The sequence below is a fragment of the Channa argus genome, chromosome 6 (genome assembly GCF_033026475.1).
Source record: "Channa argus isolate prfri chromosome 6, Channa argus male v1.0, whole genome shotgun sequence".
Lineage (NCBI taxonomy): Eukaryota > Metazoa > Chordata > Actinopteri > Anabantiformes > Channidae > Channa > Channa argus.
The window spans coordinates 23,437,877-23,460,695 of NC_090202.1; the positions used below are offsets into that span (position 1 = coordinate 23,437,877).

The 22,819-nt window shown below is 39.4% G+C and overlaps 1 protein-coding gene across 1 annotated transcript; it reads left to right on the top strand.

Annotated features, from left to right (window-relative positions):
• The first annotated feature begins 1,103 nt into the window (after positions 1 to 1,103).
• On the top strand, positions 1,104 to 21,703 carry LOC137128528 (glutamate receptor ionotropic, kainate 1). Its single transcript, XM_067506697.1, has 15 exons — positions 1,104 to 1,548; positions 8,955 to 9,122; positions 9,227 to 9,484; positions 11,604 to 11,785; positions 12,567 to 12,620; positions 12,895 to 13,068; positions 13,792 to 13,935; positions 17,469 to 17,576; positions 18,445 to 18,558; positions 18,652 to 18,855; positions 18,935 to 19,158; positions 19,381 to 19,499; positions 19,672 to 19,889; positions 20,317 to 20,542; positions 20,675 to 21,703. Exons 1-15 carry the CDS (start codon positions 1,464 to 1,466, stop codon positions 20,962 to 20,964), a joined length of 2,568 nt encoding a protein of 855 aa, XP_067362798.1. The 5' UTR covers positions 1,104 to 1,463; the 3' UTR covers positions 20,965 to 21,703.
• The last annotated feature ends 1,116 nt before the right edge of the window (positions 21,704 to 22,819 follow it).

The window sequence follows — 22,819 nt, forward strand, 5'->3', positions numbered from 1 at the left end:
CCATAGCTACGGTCTTTAACATACGGGCTCTGTAGGAACATCGTTACTGAAACATTAATCAGCGAGTTCTTTCATTTCAAGTAGTCGTCTTCAACCTGGACCTTTTGGCAAAAATACTTGTTCTTGCCCTCATTGAGAAAAGAGAGAGGTCATTTAGAATCATCAGTCTCAAATTATAGATTCTCAGTCTAATTTTGCTAATTTCTGGGGGAATTAAACATAGATTACACTAATCCCCAACAACCCATCAAACACCACTGATGCTGCTGCGTCGCTTGGGGAGAAGGGAATCTCATCATCACTTGCTGTACTTTTTAAATTTATATCCCAAACTATTATGTACAAGAGCATAAGTGAAGTGGCTTAAAGTAAAAAAAAAATTAAAATAAATATATGTTATTTTACAATGAAACTGTGTCACAAACAGTTTGAGGTAATCTTCAAGGGAGCATCACAGACCAGTTTGAGATTAGATTTGCGTTTCCATCAGGAGTGGAGCAAAGATTTAATCATTCCTCGGTGTAGCAAAGACGTTGTTGAGGTCGAATGTTGCCAGATTTGAAGTTAATCTTCAGGACGTATCCATGTTCGCGGATCAGCGGCTTGGCTGTGTCCTCAATTGAGCGCCTGCACGGGAGGGACGCTCAAAAGTCGCAAGTCAGCCAATGCCAGTGAGAGTGACACCGGAAACAAGGCAAGCTTCATTTCATAATAAAAGCATTTACGTAATGGTTAAAGGAAGCAACAGCAGATACAGGGGGAAAAAAGGGGGGAATTAGAATCAAAGGCAACAGGTGTTTTGTTCAAATGGGTAATTAGCTGTAAGAATTACATAGGAAATAAAACATATTAGTTTGAATTAGGCTGTATATCTCAATACATTCTGATTATCACTGGGAAAGCAATGCATTAGAAGACTAATTCTCTATAATAAATGAGAAATATTCCATACAAATATATAAGGTTGGAAAAGATACATTCAAACAACTACAGTTTTGGTTAGAGTTTAGGATTTTGTTAGAATACATTACACTTATTTTAAATATTTATATTGCTACCATGCATATTTTATTCTGAAAGGCATAACAAGACATATTGTTTTCCATTCTTGCAAACTTGACAACAGATGCACAGTGCACAGTTCTCCTCGTTAACTGCAGCCTACAATTCAAGTGTGCACCGGGAAAATAACAGGATAGGAGGGATGTCTGGACACTGAATATGGGGAGCAAAACCTAACTGGCACATAAAGGATTTTAAAAATGGGGAAACTGGAGATCTGTTGATCAGTGGCAACTGCAAGTAGAGTGTTCTTGTTGCTTTTTCCCCACACTATGTGTGAGGGAAGGATGTGGGTCGGATTCCAGTTTATTTTCTTTACAGATACAAGGACTGGAAAATGATCAGCATGAATTACAGAAGGCAGAAAAACTGATGCTGAATTTGACTCTGGAGGGAGGACCATGGCGAAAAGGAAGGGACTGTTATTTTCACTGCTGTTCTTTATTCCAGACTTTTGGCTCACTTCCCAGCAAGTCCTGAGAATTGGTAAGTTGCAAGACAAATTCTTTTGTGTCAATTGTGTTCTGAATACTATAATGTTCCAACAACCACAGTGCAGTTGTCATCCGTGGTAATATTCAATCGCATGATTACAAGAAATAGGCTGAGACTCCTTTCTAAATGGGATCGATAACATTCGGTGTGTCTGTAAATAATCGTATCTATAATGGCTTTATTAAAAGTTTGACATTTTTATATAGCTCATGGTAAATATGGAGTATGTCATTTTCAATCTTCTAAAGACAACAAGAGAAGATTTTAATCATTAAATGCAGAAATTATACATATTCTGATGTTGACAAATGTGCAGCAGTGTTAATGTGGGTAAGTTAGTGGTTGCAGGATAACCTTTAACTCCTGGCACCATCAAAAGGAAACAAACAAAAAAAAAACCCACAATTAAATTCCCAAAAATATTTTGAAGAGTGAGTCAGTGTCTGGAGAACTGTTCCATTGTTATTAAATGTTTCATCAGTGGTTTATACTTACAATCATATTAGTATCGTGTGAGGGTTGTTTACTGTGTGCATATTCGATTGTGAGCTTTTTTCAATAAGAGGAAAATAAGAGACGTCTTTGAAGGACGTCTCTTATTGTCCTTAAGAGACATCTTTTCTATGTTGGTGTGATATTTGTGCACATAATTGTATTTTGTTTTTTCAGATAAATGCTTCTTTTTGGTTTTCATCAAACTCATGTTAATCCACTTTAGTTGGCCAATACCACAGTGTGTCTCTCTCTGTTCCTCTATGTTTACAGCACAGATGAGTGATTAAGTTGCCGCATGCCTGCATCTGAAAGCATGTACTGTTGTCATGATGATGTCTTTGGCACAGAGGACCGGATACTCAGCGTGAGCCATCTCAGTAAAACACTTATATCTGGCATCTCTTCTACTCAGAAATTATTTAGACTTGGAGCCTCTGTCTGCTGATGCCATTGACACGTGTGCATAGAAATCACAAGTCCAAAGTTGCCGGCTGAACCTATGAGAGTTAACAAGGTCTTTGCCATCAACTTTACTCTGCACTTGTAATTATAAAGAGTTCTTGCCCCAACTTTCTTGCCTTTGATTTCTTATGTAACTGTTTAACAATGAGCCAGTGTTTGCTTGCAAATGAATCCTCTGCCATTTGTTATCCACTAATCATCTCTTGGGTTAGAGGATTGCATCACAAAAATGACTTTTTTAATTTAGGCCCCAGGACTCACTGCTCCATTCAAATCCCAGGGCAACTGTAATTTTCAAATTTTGCTCCACTTCTAAAGGCTTTAACAATCAGACTTGTGGCGTTGCATAACCTTAAAGGCTAATAGGCCAATGCCATCTCCCCATTCTGACCGTCCTGATCTGTGCTCTATATTGTTAATCTCTTTCAATCATCTATCACTGTCAGAGGTCACCTAATCGTTGTCATCTCTTCATGACACATACGCATAATCCCCCCCCATATGGTGTGTGGCTTGATTCAATTAACATTTTTCTGTCTTGGCACATGTTGGCATCAGATTGTGACTGACTTCCACTCTTCTCAAAGCCCTTAAAACAACTAAAACTAAGCTTTATGCAGAAAGTCTTTTCCATAAAATATGGTACTTAGGCAGTGAACATATCTCATCACTAGGGAGAGCACAGAAGAAACATTTTTTTATGCATTCATTTGTTTGTATTCCTTGTGTATTGCTATTAATCAGATTTATGTTTTTAATATTTGGATCCATATGATGCAAAAGTTGTGATTAGCTACTATCAGCCAGTGGACTTAACCAGAAGGATAAATCACCTGCAATTTAAGAGTCTTACATCCATCTGTTTTTTTTTAAAATTAGGTGGATTTTCTAGATGCAATCTGATTATTATGTATTCATTCGGTCCAAATGTTTTGGTGTAGATAACAAACATCTATCCTACGAACAGAGAATCCTCAGTGCTGCACATCAAACGAATATAGTAGACGGGTTAGGACCTCCTCATTCATTCATTCTTTCTGGCACGGCCCCAGGTTGGAGTGGTGCTGGTGGTGTTGGGCTTTCACAGGGAACAGGCCCAGGATGGGGAGAGCAGAGAAAGCAAAACACTACGTCATTGTGTTCCTCTGCTTTAAAAGACACCCCTTCATGTGATCAGAATCAGGATCTAAAAACGGAGTCTTGCTTTGGGTTATGGTATTCAAATGATCGATCCAGAAGCCTAAACCTTAATCCTGTTTTTTTTTTTTGTTTTCTTGCTCCCTTTTCTAAAGGAAGGAACAGAAGTCTATAAAAAGAACAGCCTAAGGGTTTATCAGCATTTGCCTGCAGCAGAAGCAGATTCTTTTGTTTTTGTGACCTAGCATGTATCGCCCCACAGCATTGTCTGGCCTATTAACGATGAGATGAAAGCTCAGTGATCCTGAAAATTATATTGGATAGTAATTAAGGTTAGCTAAAGCAAGAATATTCATTTGTCATTTCTTTAGAAGTTGTATTAATCATAAAAGTATGATAAAACAGTGAAGGGAAGTCTGCAGTTTAAATAACAAGTAAGCAGCTCTAGTGCAAAAGGTGCTGAGCTTTAGTAAAAGGGTATTCATAGATTTATATTCTATTTTTATTTTGAAGATTTAATATGCTCTAACTCATTACTCAAATATGAATAATTGCAGACAGCTTTACTTTTGTCCTCTCATTTGTTCGCTTGCTAGCTGCCTTTTGACTGAGTGGATGGATTAATGTGTCCTCTGCAAACCACAACTATGAGATGCTTAGTCTTTATGTTTAAAATTCATTCAATGTACTGGGTTGGTTTGAAATGTCACACTGAAGAAGCTACACTGTGCCAAAATACTTTGTACCTCGACCCATTGTTGGAGGGAAACATAAAAAGCAACAGCAGCTTTGTGTTCAGGCAGGTTTAGGAACTGGCCGCAGAAAAGAGGATGAACTACACTTCTTGAGTTTATAAGATGCAGCATCCGAGAGATGTAGACCCTACACAGTGTTACATACACAAGCAGATTTGGACTTATGACACTTGCGACAAGAAGAGAGGAAATATCCACAACAACTGACCTAATGAGTTGATAGAGAGAAATATCCCAATAGCATCTGTCATGCACCAGTAACAAACACTGGTCCAAATACTGACCGTTGAATGTCCGGTCAGTCCTTTTGTCTGCTTATTATTCTGTTTGACATTAAAGCCACCTCCTTATAGTTTGTTTGTACATTCATACTTTTGCGGCCTAAAGTGGCTTAAGGTACTCTGCAAACACAGATTTATATGGTAGAGAAAAACCTAATATTAAATACCTATTAGCCAACTGTCAAAGGTTAGCACATTTGCAAACTAACTATCCACGCCGCCTTGTATGGTTGCAATACAACTGACACAAGACGGGACATAAAACAAACACGCATCTAAATACACCAGGCTATATGGAGGTCGGCAAAAATGCCACAAATTTATACAGCATCAATTTCTTCAAAGATACGTAAAATGAATGCAGCAACATATTAGGTAAACCAGGAGGAAAAACTAAGTCTGCAAGAGAAATGGGACTTGGAGAAAAGAGAAGCAAACAGCAAATACAGCCAAAGTAAAAATGGCCATGATTCAATGCTGGAGATAAAATTAAAGCTGAAATCTTCCAAGGGTGATAAATACTTTTCTCATGATTCAGTAGTTTGAGAAATTGAGAGCACCAGCAACCATATTGTTTAACGGAGAAACGTCCTGCTGAGTAAATTATTTTATTTATTTTTTTTTTTAAATTTCTTATTTGCCAAATTTGTGGGATGCTCACAAATTTATATAAAGAAATTCTTATCGCACAATAAATTTGATTCTAAAAAGGCAAATATCATTATTTGCATTCGCACTAATGATGTTTGGACTTGGACATGCTCAGAAGGGGAAAGGAGGGAGAAGAGTTGTATGAAGCTGTGATCAGAGCTGATTAATTTCTAGGCATCTTAAACAATTCTGGGAATGTTTGTTCAACTACAAAAACGTCTTCCTGGAAGCCAGTGAAAACCATGAAACGCAGCATCAATGTTGACTTGGTCTCACTGGACTGTAGTCGTTACAGCCTGGGGTGGAGGCAAGCGTAATTATTTTTCTGGCGATATGTGCACAGTGTTTTTGTGGGGCCGTTTAACAGAAAGTGCCTGTAGAGATGAGGCGGAGAGGATTTTCTGCCTTTTTTTTTTTTTAGCCACTTTTATACAGAAGCTAATTTTAAAGAAATTCTCCAAAAATAAAGCAGAGCACCGTTGCTGCTTCACTTCAGACGTCTGAATGGTCGATGGTGGACATCGATATCTGAGCTCAGGGCACATTAACTAAGCAAACAGAACAAGTAGTCATGATATGATACACTGTATATCACCTCAGTTATTTTATTGCGTGTTGTCTGATTACACTTTTAAGGAAAGACTCAGCTACTTTAAACAATCTAAATACTTCCCATGGCATTTTGTTGATGTGCACTAGAGCTGACTGAAAAGTAAAATGTAAGGTTTTATGTCGGCTGCAAATGAGAAAAGATAACGGCTTTCTTTTATGGTGGGATGGGCCTTGCAGCAAGATTCAGAGATAAAATCCTCTCTTGACAATACAAAAGTGTAAATAGTTCATACATAGGATTTAAAATATTTACCAAATAGATGTCTGTTGGTACAGTGTGCAGATTCACTGTACATTTAGATGTCTTGCATTGAAAGGAGGCACATTATTTATGCATGTAATATTTAAAGAACCTAAACAGCACCAGCTACTTGTGTCTATCACAAACTGGACTACGTACAAGGAAAACAAAGCTACTGATTGGAAATGATGCGGTGATGCTGCCGTTCGCATCCTTAATAAAGCCTGTGACATTTGCTGTAGCCTGTGCACCTAAACAAACATCAAGGCCAAGATAAAGTAATAAAAACACCTTTAGAGGAAAAGTTGACATGGAATATATTTCCTTGGTAAACTTGGGGTTTATTGTAGTTTTGCCTACAATTTTCCTATCCCTGTGAAAAGACTTAAGGACTTCTCGGTCACAGCAGCTGCTCACTGAGGCTTGGTGACCATAATTAGGATTGGCACTTTCAAGCATGCCTTTAGTGACCAGGGAGTCCAGACAAGGCTCTCTCAGTTTGGGGTTTGAGGCTATGCTACACCAAAGAAAAAGGTCATTCACAATCAAGGTCTCAGGGGGAGCTTTTTAAAGGCCTTTTCTCCTTCCAAATCAATCACAATTTCACAGGCAATCCTTCAAAGACTGTTCGAGAGTGCAATGACCTACTGCCATCTGTAGCCTCTGTGTTGAAGTGAGGTCATTTGCAAACTGTTGCAGTATCAAAATGGCATTTTTACGATTTGTATTCATGGTAAACTATCAATTACTTGAAAAGCAGAATTCTTTAGTCTTTTAACTCGTATAAATGTGGAACATTTACCTGTTGAGTCCAACTATTAGCGACTGCCCTCGTAAATGTCAATGCAGTGAGAATAAACATTTAACCCTGAATGTAGTCTTTTGGAAATCTCAGGGGTTTTAAATCATTTATATTTGAGAGGCCTGAATGGAATCAACAGGCAGGAGCACAGCTTCGGATAACTGCATCGCTGTTTGCAGCACTCGAGCATGGCTGGAGTAGTATGTGATCATACTTCCAGCCATGGCATGCTAGACCCTCGGTAGATGACTTTCAGAACTCTGAAGCAACCCGCCTCTTCCCTCTAGCCCCGCGACACACAGCCACCTGAAAACTAGTTGTGTTCAACAAATATAGCTCTAAATGACAGGTTGACAGCTGTGATCTCGTCTCAGTGACTTTATCGCTTCATCTTACAAAAAAAAATAAAATAAAAAGGGGGGGAACCAGTGCTGCACCTGCTGAGCGAGTTTAATTTTATTAGACAATTGCAGTGTTACATGGTTTGTTATACATGTGTATATTATGGTTTGTCATTCCTTCCTATGTTGATAAAGGTTTATACTAGATTGTGGTTTAAATTTTCTATCTAGTAGTTAAAACTTAGTCAAAAGTGGTTACTTAATTAGGTAATTGGTCCAACAGAAGAATAAGTTTGACACTGTCAAGTTTATCAAGCAAAAATATTCCTTATTTCCTATTTGTACCTCTGTGTCTGCATATATGGAATCGGGTCATAGGGGAGGGGGGTTGTGAGTGTGAATAGGTAAACGAGAAGCAGAGTACAGTGCAGACCATTTACCATTCACTGGGTGGAATGTTTCTTTATTCCAAAAATTGAGACATTTTTTTACTTGTCTTTAAACGTGTTTGGACAACCACAGATGTCTGTAGCACTGACAGATAAGCCAAGATAAACCATGCAGACTGACAGGCCGTAAACGTGAAGAGAGTCAAATTATTGTTGCTTTTAGTGTCTGTGTGTGGACTGCTGAAAGTACGATTAATAAATACAAACTAAATTAATTTAAAAAATAATAACCTTGTGTGTTTTTCTTGCGTGTCACTTCTGCAATGAAAGCAGTATTAATGGTGCTGTCATTTTTACATAGTGTACTTTACACTTGATGCAAAGTTAAAATAACAGAATTAATAGTAAATGCTACATTAAACTGCTATTCGGTCATATCAATACATGCACAAAGCTAAAAAGCCAAGGTATTAATAACTACAGAAAATGAAAAAGGTATCTAAATGTGCTAAAAGAAACCAGTAGGGATTTAAAGAGTAACGCAAGTGGTGACAAGTGAGGAGGAATAAGGAGAAAGACTCTTTAACCCTCATTAAAAATAATTGCATGATGCTTTGGATCCTATTAGTGTCATACGATAACTCCTGAGCTGATGGACACACACATAAGCACGATCTTATCGAAGGTGACTGTATTAAATTTAAAAAAAAAAAAAATGCAATTTGGCTAACTTGTTGAACTGGTGTGAATGTTTGTTTTAAAGTAAAAAAAAAAAAAAAAAGAAAAAAAAGGGGGGGGGGGGAGATTAAATCTTTTCAAATATCTATATTTGGTATTTTAACTATGTAGGTGTATTAGCTGTGAATTTGGCTGAAATGACCTGAGTTTGTGACATGTTTTTCTCACAACTCCACACTGTTTAAAACCTATTGTGTCAGTTTGGGAAATGTAGGTCGTGTAAAGAGGGTGAAGTTAGCAAAGGTCAAGCTTTTCTCCACGTAATTAAAAGCGGTCATGTCTAGTCGGCGCCTTAGTCCTGTTAATGTGGCACATAGAGGTTCCATAATGCTACTGTGAGGATTCAGTTGTAACCTTTAAATGAGGGGAGAACAACTTTGCTGTGAAAAGTCATCCGATCAATAACTTTTCTGGTGAACAGTGAATTGCTAATAGTCTCCTCACACTGCTTTTTTTTTTTTTTCTCAACTTCTTTTCTCTCCTTTTCCTGCAGGGGGCATTTTTGAAACGCTTGAGAATGAGCCCATTAGTGTTGAAGAACTGGCCTTTAAATTTGCAGTAACCAACATAAACAGGAACAGGACCTTAATGCCAAACACCACGTTGACCTATGACATCCAGAGAATAAACTTGTTTGACAGTTTCGAGGCCTCACGAAGAGGTGAGGATAATCTCCTTTAATTCTACAAGAATCATTAAAAGAAATTGAATCTGCTGAATCGATTCTCTCTCTCTCTCTTCCTCGTTTCTGTTTCATTACTGCAGCCTGCGACCAGTTGGCACTGGGCGTTGGAGCCATCTTTGGCCCGTCTCACAGCTCATCTGTCAGTGCAGTCCAGTCCATTTGTAACGCCTTGGAAGTCCCCCACATCCAGACACGCTGGAAACACCCCTCAGTGGACAACAAGGACAGCTTCTACATCAATCTCTACCCCGAATACGCCTCCATTAGCCGAGCTGTGTTGGACATAGTGCAGTTCTACAAGTGGAAGACGGTCACTGTGGTCTATGAGGATGCGACTGGTGAGTCAAGATCATACACTATATTGCCAAAAGTATTCGCTGACCCATCCAAATAAATGAATTCGGGTGCACAAAGCAAGGTCCATAAAGACATGGATGAGTGAATTTGGTGTAGAAGAACTTGATTGGCCTGCACAGAGTCCAGACCTCAACCCGTTGGGATGAATTAGAGCAAAGACTGTGTATTATGTATTTCATAAACACACTCCTAAACCTCGTGGAAAGCCTTTCCAGAAGAGTTGAAGCTGTTATAGCTGCAAAGGGTGGGCCGAGGTCATATTAAACCCTATGGGTTAAGAATGGGATGTCACTAAAGTTCATATGGGTCTGAAGGCAGGTGAGCGAATACTTTTGGTAATATAGTGTATATGTTCATGGTTTTGAATACGGAGGGAAATTCAGTTATTAGAAATATTATTAGCAGCAAAGCATGAAACAGCAGCATATATGGTCTGTAACTCAGCAGGAAGGACACACACTTTAATGTCATACTTAATATTGTAGCTGCATAGCTGTGATTGATTACCCGATAAATGTGTTAGTGTAGTACTAATTTTCTTAAACAATAGTTAATCGTGTAGAAATGAAGGATGAAAGCATTTTAGTACATGTCATTTTAGACTGAGTAATAGTCAGACAAAAAACAGAACATAAAAAAAGTGTAAAATGTTCATCATTTCAATCATTTGCCAAAACACTTGGCACACAGCAAAATACTACAGGTTCAAGCAGTTACTGCGTTTCCTACTAAAGTACTATGGCCTACGCATATAACAACCCCAGAACTTCTGCCTGTAAAGTATCAGTGGCTGAGGATCTTTACCACATAGCAAAACACATTAACCAAGCGATCACATGAGTAAACTGTGGCTTATGACAACAGCGTCACAATGAAATAAACTAACAACTAACGAGCCACGAGCCTCCAGATCACACGCTCAGGGAAAATAAAATCAATGAAAAGAGCACGTTTCTCACCTTCGGAGGAGGTTTTCTTCTTCTTTGATCAGATGCTGTGTCTCCAGGCAGGAGTCCGCACACAGCGGGATCCGTTAACATGTCTTGTGGTTTTACGGTAAACCACGACATCCGGTTGTTGACACGGATGTTTCGCTACAGCAGCGTTCAAACTCCCGCCATTGCTGCAGCTCACACGTGTTCCTCCGACCTGTTTCCATTAACCAATCATCCACTGACACACTATGCACACAGGTGTACAAGGTGCAGAGTTAGCTAGTAACTGAAGATCACGAGCTAATAACGCGTGGGAAACGCCTCGCGTGACCTCTAAACACCTACTGCGACGTCCCCCGTAAACGGAGCTTTTATTTTGAAAGTCTTCTCCTTAATGTTGCACTTTCTTATATGAGCACTAGAGGTCAGTAAACACGCGTTTGCCTGAAAGAAATTCGTGTTGGCTGCAGATTAAATTGATATAAATTAAGTAATGTGCTGAGAAACATTTTAATTCATCTTTGCTGTTGCAAATGCTCTGCACTTGTGTGTTTACATTTGTGCTATACTAAGGTTCTTGATGGGCAACTGCAACTTTGAATCAGTAACTTGCCTTCGGAATTTACTTGTTTTTGTTTTGTTTTTTTACCTTACATAATAGAGTGCAAAAAACAAAGGCAAAAAAAGTTATTTATTAGTCGAATAGTGAAAAGAGGATCCAGTGGAGCTAGCCAGCATGGGTTATCTAGCATTAGCTCAACCAGCTCTTTTCAGTCACTTGGGAAAAGCTTGAGTTGAAATATTATACAACAGCGCAAAAAGCTAACGTATGCCAACAATACATGTTAAAATTTGTAGACTGGAATTGTAACTTTATAAGCAAAGTGCTGTTCTTCCTATAATCTGAATGCAGTGAAATGTTGGCACATTGGATGTTATTAAAAGTTACAGGTGTCTTAGGTGGGTTTTGTTGTTTGTGGTTTGTTTAATTGTCTTAAGATTTTTGGAAAATCAATACCAAACTGATACCATGAACACAATGAAAAAGAGTTTAATTAAGCGCACTTCCATATATTACATTGTATAATTACTCACCTGTGGGAGGGTTAGTTGCAAACATGGGATCACTAAGACAAGTTGTGATCCTCTTCTTTTTTTATTTTAGGCCTGATTCGTTTGCAAGAGTTGATCAAAGCTCCATCCAGATACAGCATCAAAATTAAGATCCGCCAGCTGCCAACAGGAAGTAAAGATGCCCGTCCTCTGCTGAAAGAGATGAAGAAGGGGAAGGAGTTCTACGTCATCTTTGACTGCTCCCACCAAACATCCGTCGATGTTCTCAAACAGGTGAATGGTGCGAACATCCAAAGCCGTGAAGTCTAGAGTAGGCAGAAGTCAGGACAGGAAAATAACTGGAAAACTACAGGACTATTCACACTGTGGGTGCAAAATACCAGGGATGTTATCTGTATTTGTCATTTCCAGTGTAGTGACAAACTTTTTCAATAAGCAGTTGTTAAGTCTTTATCTGTGAGAGAAAACATAAGCATTCAAAAAAAAAATTTAATGCTTTATATGGAAATTCCCAGATACTACCATGCAATGCCACCTTGCCAAAACCACTTACCACCACTTTGCCCTCCCATGTGAAGTATTATAGAGCCACTGCTGATAAACTGCAGTGTTCTGCCAGAAGTCCACTATTTGACTGTTTTCAGTGTTGAACACACTCTGTGCTATTTTCACATTTCTGCATTACTTTTGGTTTAAAATTCACTATGTGTAAGATTAGTCAAACTCTATCCCCCACAGAAATCCTATGTTCATTTCCAAATCCAAGCAGAGCCTATTTACAAGCCAGACGTAAACATTTAGAATCAAAAGCTGCACAGGAGATTAATTGGAAACCCCACGCAACATACAGTATGCAGTATACATACTGTATACTCACTCGCACACTTGTTAATTCCTAACAGTACAAAATTAGGAATTCGTAGATGTGTAGATGGTTGTTGGGTAGCACTGGGGGAGGAGAAATTTATTTGCGCTGGCTGGAGCAAAAAATCTGGTGTGAATGTACATGTCAAAGAGAAAACTGACCCAGTCCTTTCTCTGTGATCCTGTGTAGATCATGTCTATGGGGATGATGACTGAATATTACCATTTCTTCTTCACCACACTGGTAAGAAAATCACTTTTCCAAAATTTCTCTATTTTCAAAAACACGTGAATGTTGTTCCTAAGAGACATGGGAACATAAAGTGCTGACGTTTGCCTTTAAAACTAGATTGAAAACTGTGTTGGAAATGTGTGTTGGTTCTATGCCACAGTACTGTAATTATACAATTGTTAAAAAAAATATTTTCCACATAATGTCCCTTTACTTGCTGAGTCATCCTATTTTGGGTGTTTTTAAGCAAATCCCATTAATTCTGCACTGGTAATGATGTTGTTAGGACCTGTTTGCCCTCGACCTGGAGCCGTACCGCTACAGCGGGGTCAACATGACAGGGTTCAGACTGCTTAACATGGACAATACTCAGGTGGCTTCAGTGGTGGAGAGGTGGGCCATGGAGCGACTGCAGGCTCCGTCCAAAGCTGAGACTGGAATGATGGAGGGGATGATGACGGTGAGGTTGCTTTTACCTTCCTACTTTCAGTCAACTGTAAGGAGCGATGTGTCTCATTCGGGACAGATGTGTTCCATGCTAACATACGACATCGTGGACCGCGGATCGAACCGCTGACCCTGTGGTCCGTGGACAACTGCCTTACCAACTGCATGATAGAAATATATGTATTGTTTATGAGCTTGTCAGCCAAGAGAAATTGGATTGGATTTTTTGTTTCCCCGTTGATTTGATTTTGCATCATGAAAGAAATCTGTCCGTGCCAGAGTTCAGAACTTTCCCCATCAAACTCAGCCAAAAAATAAGGCAGCAGAAAAATGTCCTCCATTTTCAAAATCACTAAGACTTTATATGTAAATGTCTAAACACCTAGTTTATTTTGAGAAGCTGCACAAGACCTTTAAACTGATTTGCTCACAGCCCCTAATCCCCACACCCTTGAGTCAAAATGCAACTATCCACCATGTTGCTTTCTGATTGTGTGTACAATCAGAAAGCTACTTTGGATAAAATTGCCCGCCAAATTGTCCTCACTTTGGCTGATTGTGGTTGCCTGTTTGATTGCTTTTGATGTAGTTTGGAAAAGTAGCGCTGTGTTCTTTGGCTATGCTTTGCGAAACCGTACAGGGCTGAGCGTGTACATCAACAAGGCTCATATGATAAATGCATGATGGGATTAGTGATCCCTGCTGATGGATGATAATGGCTGTGTTTCTCTTTTAGGCTGAAGCAGCTCTGATGTACGACGCCGTCTACATGGTGGCTGCTGCCTTGCAACGTGCCTCCCAGATCACTGTCAGCTCCCTTCAGTGCCACCGACACAAACCCTGGCGCTTTGGATCACGCTTCATGAACATGCTCAAGGACGTGAGTTTGGATTGTGAACGTGTGACATCCGCCTCTCTTTCTCCATCCACCACAGCCTGCTGCTTCTTTTTCATTTCTTTGAACGGAGAAACAATAGAGTTAGAAGATCAGATGTTGTGAATGTGTGTGCGATGATCATATTCAAAATTATTTTCTCCGGAGACAGGGATTGACATCATTCGCTGCATGTTGGATGTTGCTTAGATTAGAGGGTTGTCAAATGGCTGATGATAAGCGCTGTCCATTGAGATCCTGTCTTTTTTTAATATGGATGCGTATTGCAAGGAGGATAAAGTAGTAAAAGATTCTCCAACTAAACACAAGTTTTTAAAAAATTGGGTTAAAATTTCTCTTTAGATCTTCAGTGTTTTTTCTTTGAAGCTGCCATACAAGGTTTTCTGTAGTGTCAATCTTAGGCGTTTAGGCAGCGTTTTAATTATAAAGGCAAACACATACAGATTAATGAAAGCCTCCACAGAGGAAAGAATATAACCCAGAGAAATAAAATGAAAATTTGTACGAAATTAGGTATTAACATCAACTGAAACATAAAAGCCGTTTCATGTACATTTTAATACCCCGTTTTATATAATAGAGAAATGAAAATGGGGGAAAAGCAGAAAGAGGGAAAAGTAAACTTCACCCAGCACAATTTCAAATACAATTACAGAGGTAATTTCTACTTGTACTTGTCTTTGCTATATAGCCTTTTAAAATAAACAATTTTAAACTAATTGATATTCAAAGAGTCCACCTGCTCTACCTTGAAAAGAAATTTAAAAAGTATTAATTTTCTGCATGAGCTATTGATCTGACAGCAGGTTCGATAGGTGCACAATAAGACACACGACCATTTAAAAGCAAACACTGAAAGTAAAAAAAAAAAACCATGCTGTCTGTCCACTGGTAATTATCCCAGTTTAATTGTGGAAGCAGGCTTGCTCAGATATTAATATGAATTTAATAGGCTTTCTTGTTATATTGCACTGTCTAATTAGAGGTTTCTTTGACAAATGAGCTTTTCAATTGTTAGTGGAGACAGAGTATTGAAGGACACGTGCAGTGCCAAAGAGCCCACACAGCAAACTGAGAAGAAATGAACTACAGCAGTTACTGTCTGTAATTAGAAGTGCGATCACCATTTTTACATAAACACACTGGGGTATAAAATATTAAGTTCTTATTATCAACAGTGAATCTCCTGTATCTTCCTTTCTAAGCATTGTTTTTATTACAGTGTCCTAATTTAAGTAATCTACTGGTGTTTGCTAGCCGTGTTTTAGCGGGAAAAAAACATCACTGTGCCATTGAGACCTTAGGAGATGATGCTTTGATTTATGGTTTATGTATAAAAATGCATTTGGGAGAAAGATTCTTACAGGTCATTGTTGTTCTAGCCTTACTTTTTTTAGTTATCATTTGTTTGACAATGTTGTTGAGACTTAGCATAATAAATTGCTGATTTTGTTGTCTATGCTTCAGACGTGAAGGTAAATAGTAAATGGTCTGCATGTATACGGTACAGTGCCTTTACTCACCAGCAGGGAAGGAATTTCAAATCTCTGCTTTTCTCAAGTGTTTTGTTCCTGCCAAAGTTTAACTTGACAGCTTTTAAAACGTATGAAGTTCAACAGTTCCGATGGCCTTCTTAATGTTTCCGGTACAGTTTGATAAACAGATAGGACTCAATAACTAGGTAACTTGAGGGTAGTGGTTCAGTTGCAAGTATTTGTGAGATAGAAACCGATGGCAGGAGCATAGCAAAAAAGAATTAGATACATTTGTAAAACATGCGAAAGAAGAACATTTCTAACATCAAACATACACAGATGCACGTGACAATGTGACTGTTTGTGAGGCTGTCAGACAGGGTGAAAGAAACAAATCTTTCTGAGCGTTTCTTGCTGTTTAGTAAGAACTCAGAGCTGTATTGAAAGCTTATTCTTTTCTATTATATGATCTGGATTCTCCAATCTGAGACAATCTTTGTCAACACAGCATGTACATACACCAACAGGACAGGAATAAATGTGGAGGGGGTCAGTGGGTCTCTGTTGAAAAAGGTCTAATCAAAGAGTCCTCGGTTTGTTTAGTTCTGTCCTGATAATTGTGTCTGTGCATGCTGGTTGCAGTGTTCAGTCCCACCCATAGCTCTTTATTTAGCACCATGATTAACTGAATGCTTAAATTAAAATGAAAAGCCTGTGAAACAGCACTTTAACAAAATTAAGTTCAATTAATTTCATTTCATTGTTGTTTTGTTTATTGCTCGTTAGGCATTGGGAAAGTTCCAGTTGGTTAAATTACAAACTGACTGAGTGTATGAAGAATAGAAGAAGATGATAAATGGTAAAAGACGATAAAACACAAAGGGTCAGTATTGCTTGGGCTGATTTACAGAAGTAAATCACTGCAGCAACAGACCCAATAATACAATGATACAGATTTTTCTTACCTTAAAGTTGGGGTTTAGATATACTAATAAGAATGTGAAGAGTTGCCGGGCTTGATCTCCCCTCCACATGATTCTGAAAGGGTTACCTGAACACCTTTTGTTGTGGTCTCAATCTCATCTAATTTACAGTTGATTTTTATATATATATCACCATTTGTATAAATTGTGGAACCAAGAGCAACACTGAGACAGAGTGTGATCAATTAATGAGCTTAATGGGCCAAAAAAGACAAAAACAAAAACAAAACAAAAAAACACTCAAGATTGAAGGGCAAAATCTACATAAACAGAACCAAGACAGTGTAACACCAACATGAGGAGAACTGAGGAAACCAGAGGAGCTAAAAAGAGTAGGATTAAGGGGCGCGAGCTTAAGTAGAACAAGGGAAGCTGGCTGCACGTGAACAGGGATAAACACAAATATACAATAAAAGCAAGAATAAACAAATACATATTAACTCTCTGTCCAAGACCAACTAACTATAAAGGTTAAACAAGAGTGAAGTCTGTGGTAAGCTGCAAAATAAGGTCTCGATGTTTTGCTGACAAAGATCTGAGCATGAAGAGAAGTCTGGGGTCTAAATACTTTGGCTGATTATTGGCAATGTAGAGCATGTGAGTGTATATGTACTGTATATGAAAATATCAGCAAATAATTAAGATGCAGCTCAGTTCCCTCTGAAACACTATGATAAAGATCTAACCTGACACGTGAGCTCACTTCATTATCAGCTGCATCCAAACAAGTCTGAGATCCGCTGCCCACCCGCTGCTCTCCTCTCAGACATAAGCCATGCCTGCCTCCTCCATTTACATCAGCGTCCACCGTGGCGCATACGCAGAGACACTTAGAATTTCCACAGAGGATCCGGCCAATGCAAAACTCTCCATTAAGATGCAGTTAGGCTTTGTTGATGTTCTTTGCTTGATGGAGAACTCATCATTTATTCATTTATTAAGAATTGTTTTCATCTCCCCACTCTTCTGCTTGACTGGACATGTATGACAATAAAATACTTAGAGATTCATTGGTTTTTGTTTTCTGCCCCCCCCCCCTTTTTTTTTTTTTCTGCCACAGGCACAATGGAATGGCTTGACGGGACAAATAATTATAAACAAGACAGACGGCCTGCGGAAAGAATTTGATTTAGATGTCATCAGCCTAAAGGAGGATGGCTTGGAGAAGGTGAACTCTCTGGCCCATGTCATGCTGAAACTACAGGCTGCTGTTGCAGAAATTCAGCGCCACTGCTACTCACTGTAGCCTTGTGACAAGAACCAGTCTATTAAATTATATCCATGCAATTCACTTAAAAATATAGAAATCTTGAATTTACGGTGTCCTAATTAATCCCCAACTGTAACCTTTTAAAATGATTCGACTCAGAGCTCTTGCAAATGGTTGTAGCTGTCTCAAAAGCTTTGCTGATCTTTAATCAAGCTGACAGCGCTGCTCTTATTTGTGGCAGTGTATTAACAGGTTTTCTGTTACTGACGACGACGAAGAAATCAAACTCATGCTCGACACAGTTTCCAGTAAAAGTTAAGACAAAAGAAGAGCTGTCACTAGAAAAGTTACTTTGCATAAACTTTTCCACCGTTTTTGTACTTTTCTTTCCATTTAGAGCGCTGTGATTAAAATGCTCTCTCTTTTATTATTTCTGCAAGACAATCGCAGGCAACAGCCGCTTGAATAAAGTGTGGAAAAAGGTCTGTACTTTAGCTGCCCCCGGCAGACTAAAGGAATATTAACACTACTTACTAATTTACTCAACCTCATGCTCTCTGTGATGTGTCCCCTTTTCCTAAAAAATAAGTTGTAGGCTCTCGTGGGAGGATATGTACTGGCATAAGACATTGGGTTTGTTTCCCTTGTCTATTTCCCCTCCCCCACTGTCTCACCCCTGTTTGTTTCCTCCGTAATTTTCAGCCTCCCTCTGTTTTTTTTTCCCCCCCCTCCATTCTTTGCATTAATTACTTTGATCAGGTGAAGGCGACTGGGCCAACGTTCATGTCCACTCAGCGTGGTTATTTGGATGTTTGCTTCTTTACAGATTGGTGTGTGGAACTCCCAGTCAGGCCTTAATTTAACAGAAAGCAGCAAGGACTCGACCACAAACGTCACCGACTCAATGGCCAACAGGACTCTCATTGTTACCACTATTCTGGTATGAATATCGGGAAAAAATCGTATTCGAGCAGCAATTTGATCCGACGTTTCTTTAATCAACCTAATGAGTCTTTGCTGTGTCTTTTTCCAGGAAAATCCTTATGTCATGTATAAGAAGTCTGACAAGCCGCTCTATGGCAATGACCGCTTTGAGGGCTACTGCCTGGACCTGCTCAAAGAGCTTTCAAACATTTTGGGCTTCTCCTACGAAGTAAAGCTCGTGTCTGATGGGAAATACGGAGCTCAGAATGACAAAGGGGAATGGAACGGCATGGTGCGAGAACTGATTGACCATGTGAGTACAAGTCAGTCCTGTAAGTGAGGGAATACTCAAGTGGTCAGCAGTGTATCTGACAGCTCGTGTCTGGTCCCAGGTTGCCGACCTCGCGGTGGCCCCTCTTACTATCACATACGTGAGGGAAAAGGTGATAGACTTCTCCAAGCCCTTCATGACGTTGGGGATCAGCATCCTCTATCACAAACCCAACGGCACCAATCCGGGAGTGTTCTCCTTCCTCAACCCACTTTCTCCCGATATCTGGATGTACGTGTTGCTGGCGTGTCTTGGTGTCAGCTGTGTGCTGTTCGTCATTGCAAGGTAAACTGCAACATTTCGATTTTGTTTACAATTGAATATGTTTATTACAGTATCGTTGGTTGCACTTGAGGTAAATGTGTGTAGCTGAATGCAATGCACGTTAACTTTCTGTGTGCAACGGGACACTTGGATTGATCGATTATAGGTTATGATTACCATGCCAGCAGGTCCTCATGTTGTTTCTACATCTTTAACTGTGACTGTCTAATTGTTCACCTTTAGATTTACTCCCTATGAGTGGTACAACCCTCACCCCTGCAACCCAGACTCAGACGTGGTTGAAAACAACTTCACTCTAATAAATAGTGTGTGGTTTGGAGTCGGAGCACTTATGCAGCAAGGTATACAGTTACATGTGTGTTTTGTTTTAATGCCTGGTGGATGTTTGCACCTGTCCGGCCACTGAGGAGCCATCGCCTTCAGTGCAATGACTATTTTTTACACCTCATTGAAGCAATCATCGTATTTGTTTGTATAAGTTCATATTCGTGTTATTGTGTTGTTATCGTGCAGGATCTGAACTGATGCCTAAGGCCCTCTCTACAAGGATCGTTGGTGGAATATGGTGGTTCTTCACATTAATCATAATCTCCTCATACACTGCCAACCTGGCTGCCTTCCTCACTGTGGAGAGAATGGATTCACCAATTGACTCTGCGGATGACTTGGCCAAGCAAACCAAAATAGAGTACGGTGCTGTGAGAGATGGCTCCACCATGACTTTTTTTAAGGTAAAATCTTTTTCCCTGTCATGTAAACGAGAAACGTATTGCACAGCAGTTAAGTTAAGGATCTAAACCAGAACATCACTTTTGATTTTACTTAGTCCCTTAGGTAAAGGTTTGTTATTGAGAAACGTCCGATGGGCAGATTTTCCATGACAATTTTGAGAATTTTGTTTTGCCTGAACCACAGCAAGCAGTTTCTGTGGACGTACAAAGAAAACTGAGAGACGTTGCACAGATTTGTACTCGTCACATCGCACAATTTTAAAAGACAAGAGATATTTACCCGGGCTTGCATGATTTTTTCTAGTCAGCAGATTATTTGATGCATTACAGGCAAACATCAACAAATTGCCACGTTAGCATTATTTGTTCTGTGATGTTTTGACCATAAAGACAAATCAAGCCATGAAACCTTCTTCTGGTTCAACAGAAATCGAAGATCTCAACCTACGAGAAAATGTGGGCGTTCATGAGTAGCAGGAAAAACACAGCCTTGGTGAAAAACAACCGTGAGGGGATTCAGAGGGTCCTCACAACAGACTATGCTCTTCTGATGGAGTCGACCAGCATCGAGTACATCAGCCAGCGCAACTGCAACCTCACACAGATCGGGGGCTTGATAGATTCAAAGGGCTATGGCGTGGGAACACCCATTGGTAAGAGAGACGAGTGACAAACTACACAATAACAACAATGATCAATAAATGCTTCCTGTCTTTTACAAAACAGAAACCCCCAAGCTTATGGTGCCGTTAAGGATTTAATCCTGCCGGTGTTTCCCACTCTAGGCTCCCCTTACAGAGATAAGGTCACGATTGCCATCTTGCAGCTGCAGGAGGAAGGGAAGCTGCACATGATGAAGGAGAAATGGTGGAGGGGTAACGGCTGCCCAGAGGAGGACAGCAAAGAGGCTAGTGCCCTGGGTGTGGAGAACATAGGAGGAATCTTTATTGTGCTGGCCGCTGGACTAGTCCTCTCGGTTTTTGTAGCAATCGGAGAGTTTATTTACAAATCCAGAAAGAACCTGGACATTGAGGAGGTGAGTGTTGGCCAGTGTGAATGGCACAACAAGTATTAACAATCTAAGACTGTTATGAACCCACTACACGTTTGCATTACCATTGTGGTCTTCAGACGACTACAGCAAGTCTGAATGTGTTGAACTGCATTGTTACAATCAAACTGTAACTTTTTAACTCAGAGTTTAGTGTTTTCAGTAGATTTGATGTAGAGCACATGAACATGTAAGTCTTGATCACAGCATACATATGAATCCCTTGTTATGGTGACAGGTGGGTGTCGACTCCTGACATCATGACACTTCTTTACCATCTTGGCCTTGCTGTTCTTGCAAAAAAAAAACGTTAACATTGTGACATTGTTTGGTGTGAAAAAGAGTGTAATCCAGCCACGATGTTAAGTGATGGCAAGTGGAGTCTGTTGAGGCATGTTTGCCACGCCAATTTCACAAACAGCAGTAGGTTTGACAGGATTCTGTTGTCAGATGTTTTGCGATTTTCATACGTACAGCACACACACAATCGCAAATGATGTAACAGCACAACTTCCCACCACTTTTGTACTTACTCCAAACAATCTTTTGTTTTATTCACTGGTGGCCGTTTCCAATTTGTTTATGAATGAGTGCTCCCTCAAGATTTTCTTCATCAAGTTGCTTAATGTCCATACTTGTTTCTTTTTTTTTTTGATTTGTACTATATGAAGTCCATGAGCTTGCATGTATCAGTTTTGTCATGTTGGAATTGTTTCAGAACGACTAAAGGTTTTTGAGAACGCTACATCCTTAACCCTTTTAATTCCCGTTGTTTTGGTTTTAATTGCGTTGTTTCTTTGCATCCAGTTTTTTTCTCTTGCTGTATAAAGGCAGCATCACAATCTTTGGATCGACAAACCGTTTGGGTTACAGCATGGAGACTGGATTGTTGGGATATCTTTGAGTTGTCTTTAAAGCTATTTCTAACTGTTTTGGCCATTTCTGAAGAGCAGTTTACATGTACAGTATATGCACAAAGGTCTTATGTTTGGCTTTCACAGATGTTGATTTCTTAAGTTTATCAGATTAACGGACTATTGGTGGAAAAAGTGTATCTGCCCATGCATTTCCAATTATTCTTTAAGTTGTTATGCTGAGAATGTTACGCAACCAATCCTGGAGAAGTTCAGATATACTGGAGAGAGATGGCCTCACATGCCTCTGGGTCGGCAGCAGCTCCTAGCATCCCTGGACCACCATACTATTTGTTGTTTTCAGTTCTGATCAGGCCCATATCTACCTCACCCAGTCACTGGGTATTAGATTATAAAGACATTAAAATGAACCTTGTCGGGCAGATTAGAAAATTCTCAGCTGTAATGAAATTCTTTCACACAACCTGACAGGTAACACTGAGCTTAACTTGTTTTGTCTCGGCATTATATCATTTGTGTGCGGAAGATGTGACACAACCTCAGGGTTGAAATAAGTGTGACGAAGCTGAGTTAGATTCGCCAACAACAATAATTACCTCTGTTTAAATCACTATGGTTTTTGAAGGGATGCGTTTGTCCACTGTCATATCAACAATTCGAATGGCGATATGATTTTTGGATTGACATTTTTTAGAGTCAGCAGTATATTTTCTTCAGACATAATTGCTTAAAAGTATTGCTAATTAATATTTATGAACATTTATTTTTTAATGTCTAATTTATATCCATTTATTTTTATTTTTTCAAAGGTTCATTTTTAAATATTGCCACAGTTTGAATGAAAGATTTCCATTCAAACTCAGTATATGCATAAACTTGAATTCGACATGACTTCAGTGCTGATTTAATCTATGAAGGCACCATCGTACAAGACAACACAGACGCCTTCAGTGCTCAGCTCCGAACGGAGAACAGTAAACCACCCAGTTTCTTATGATGTGTCT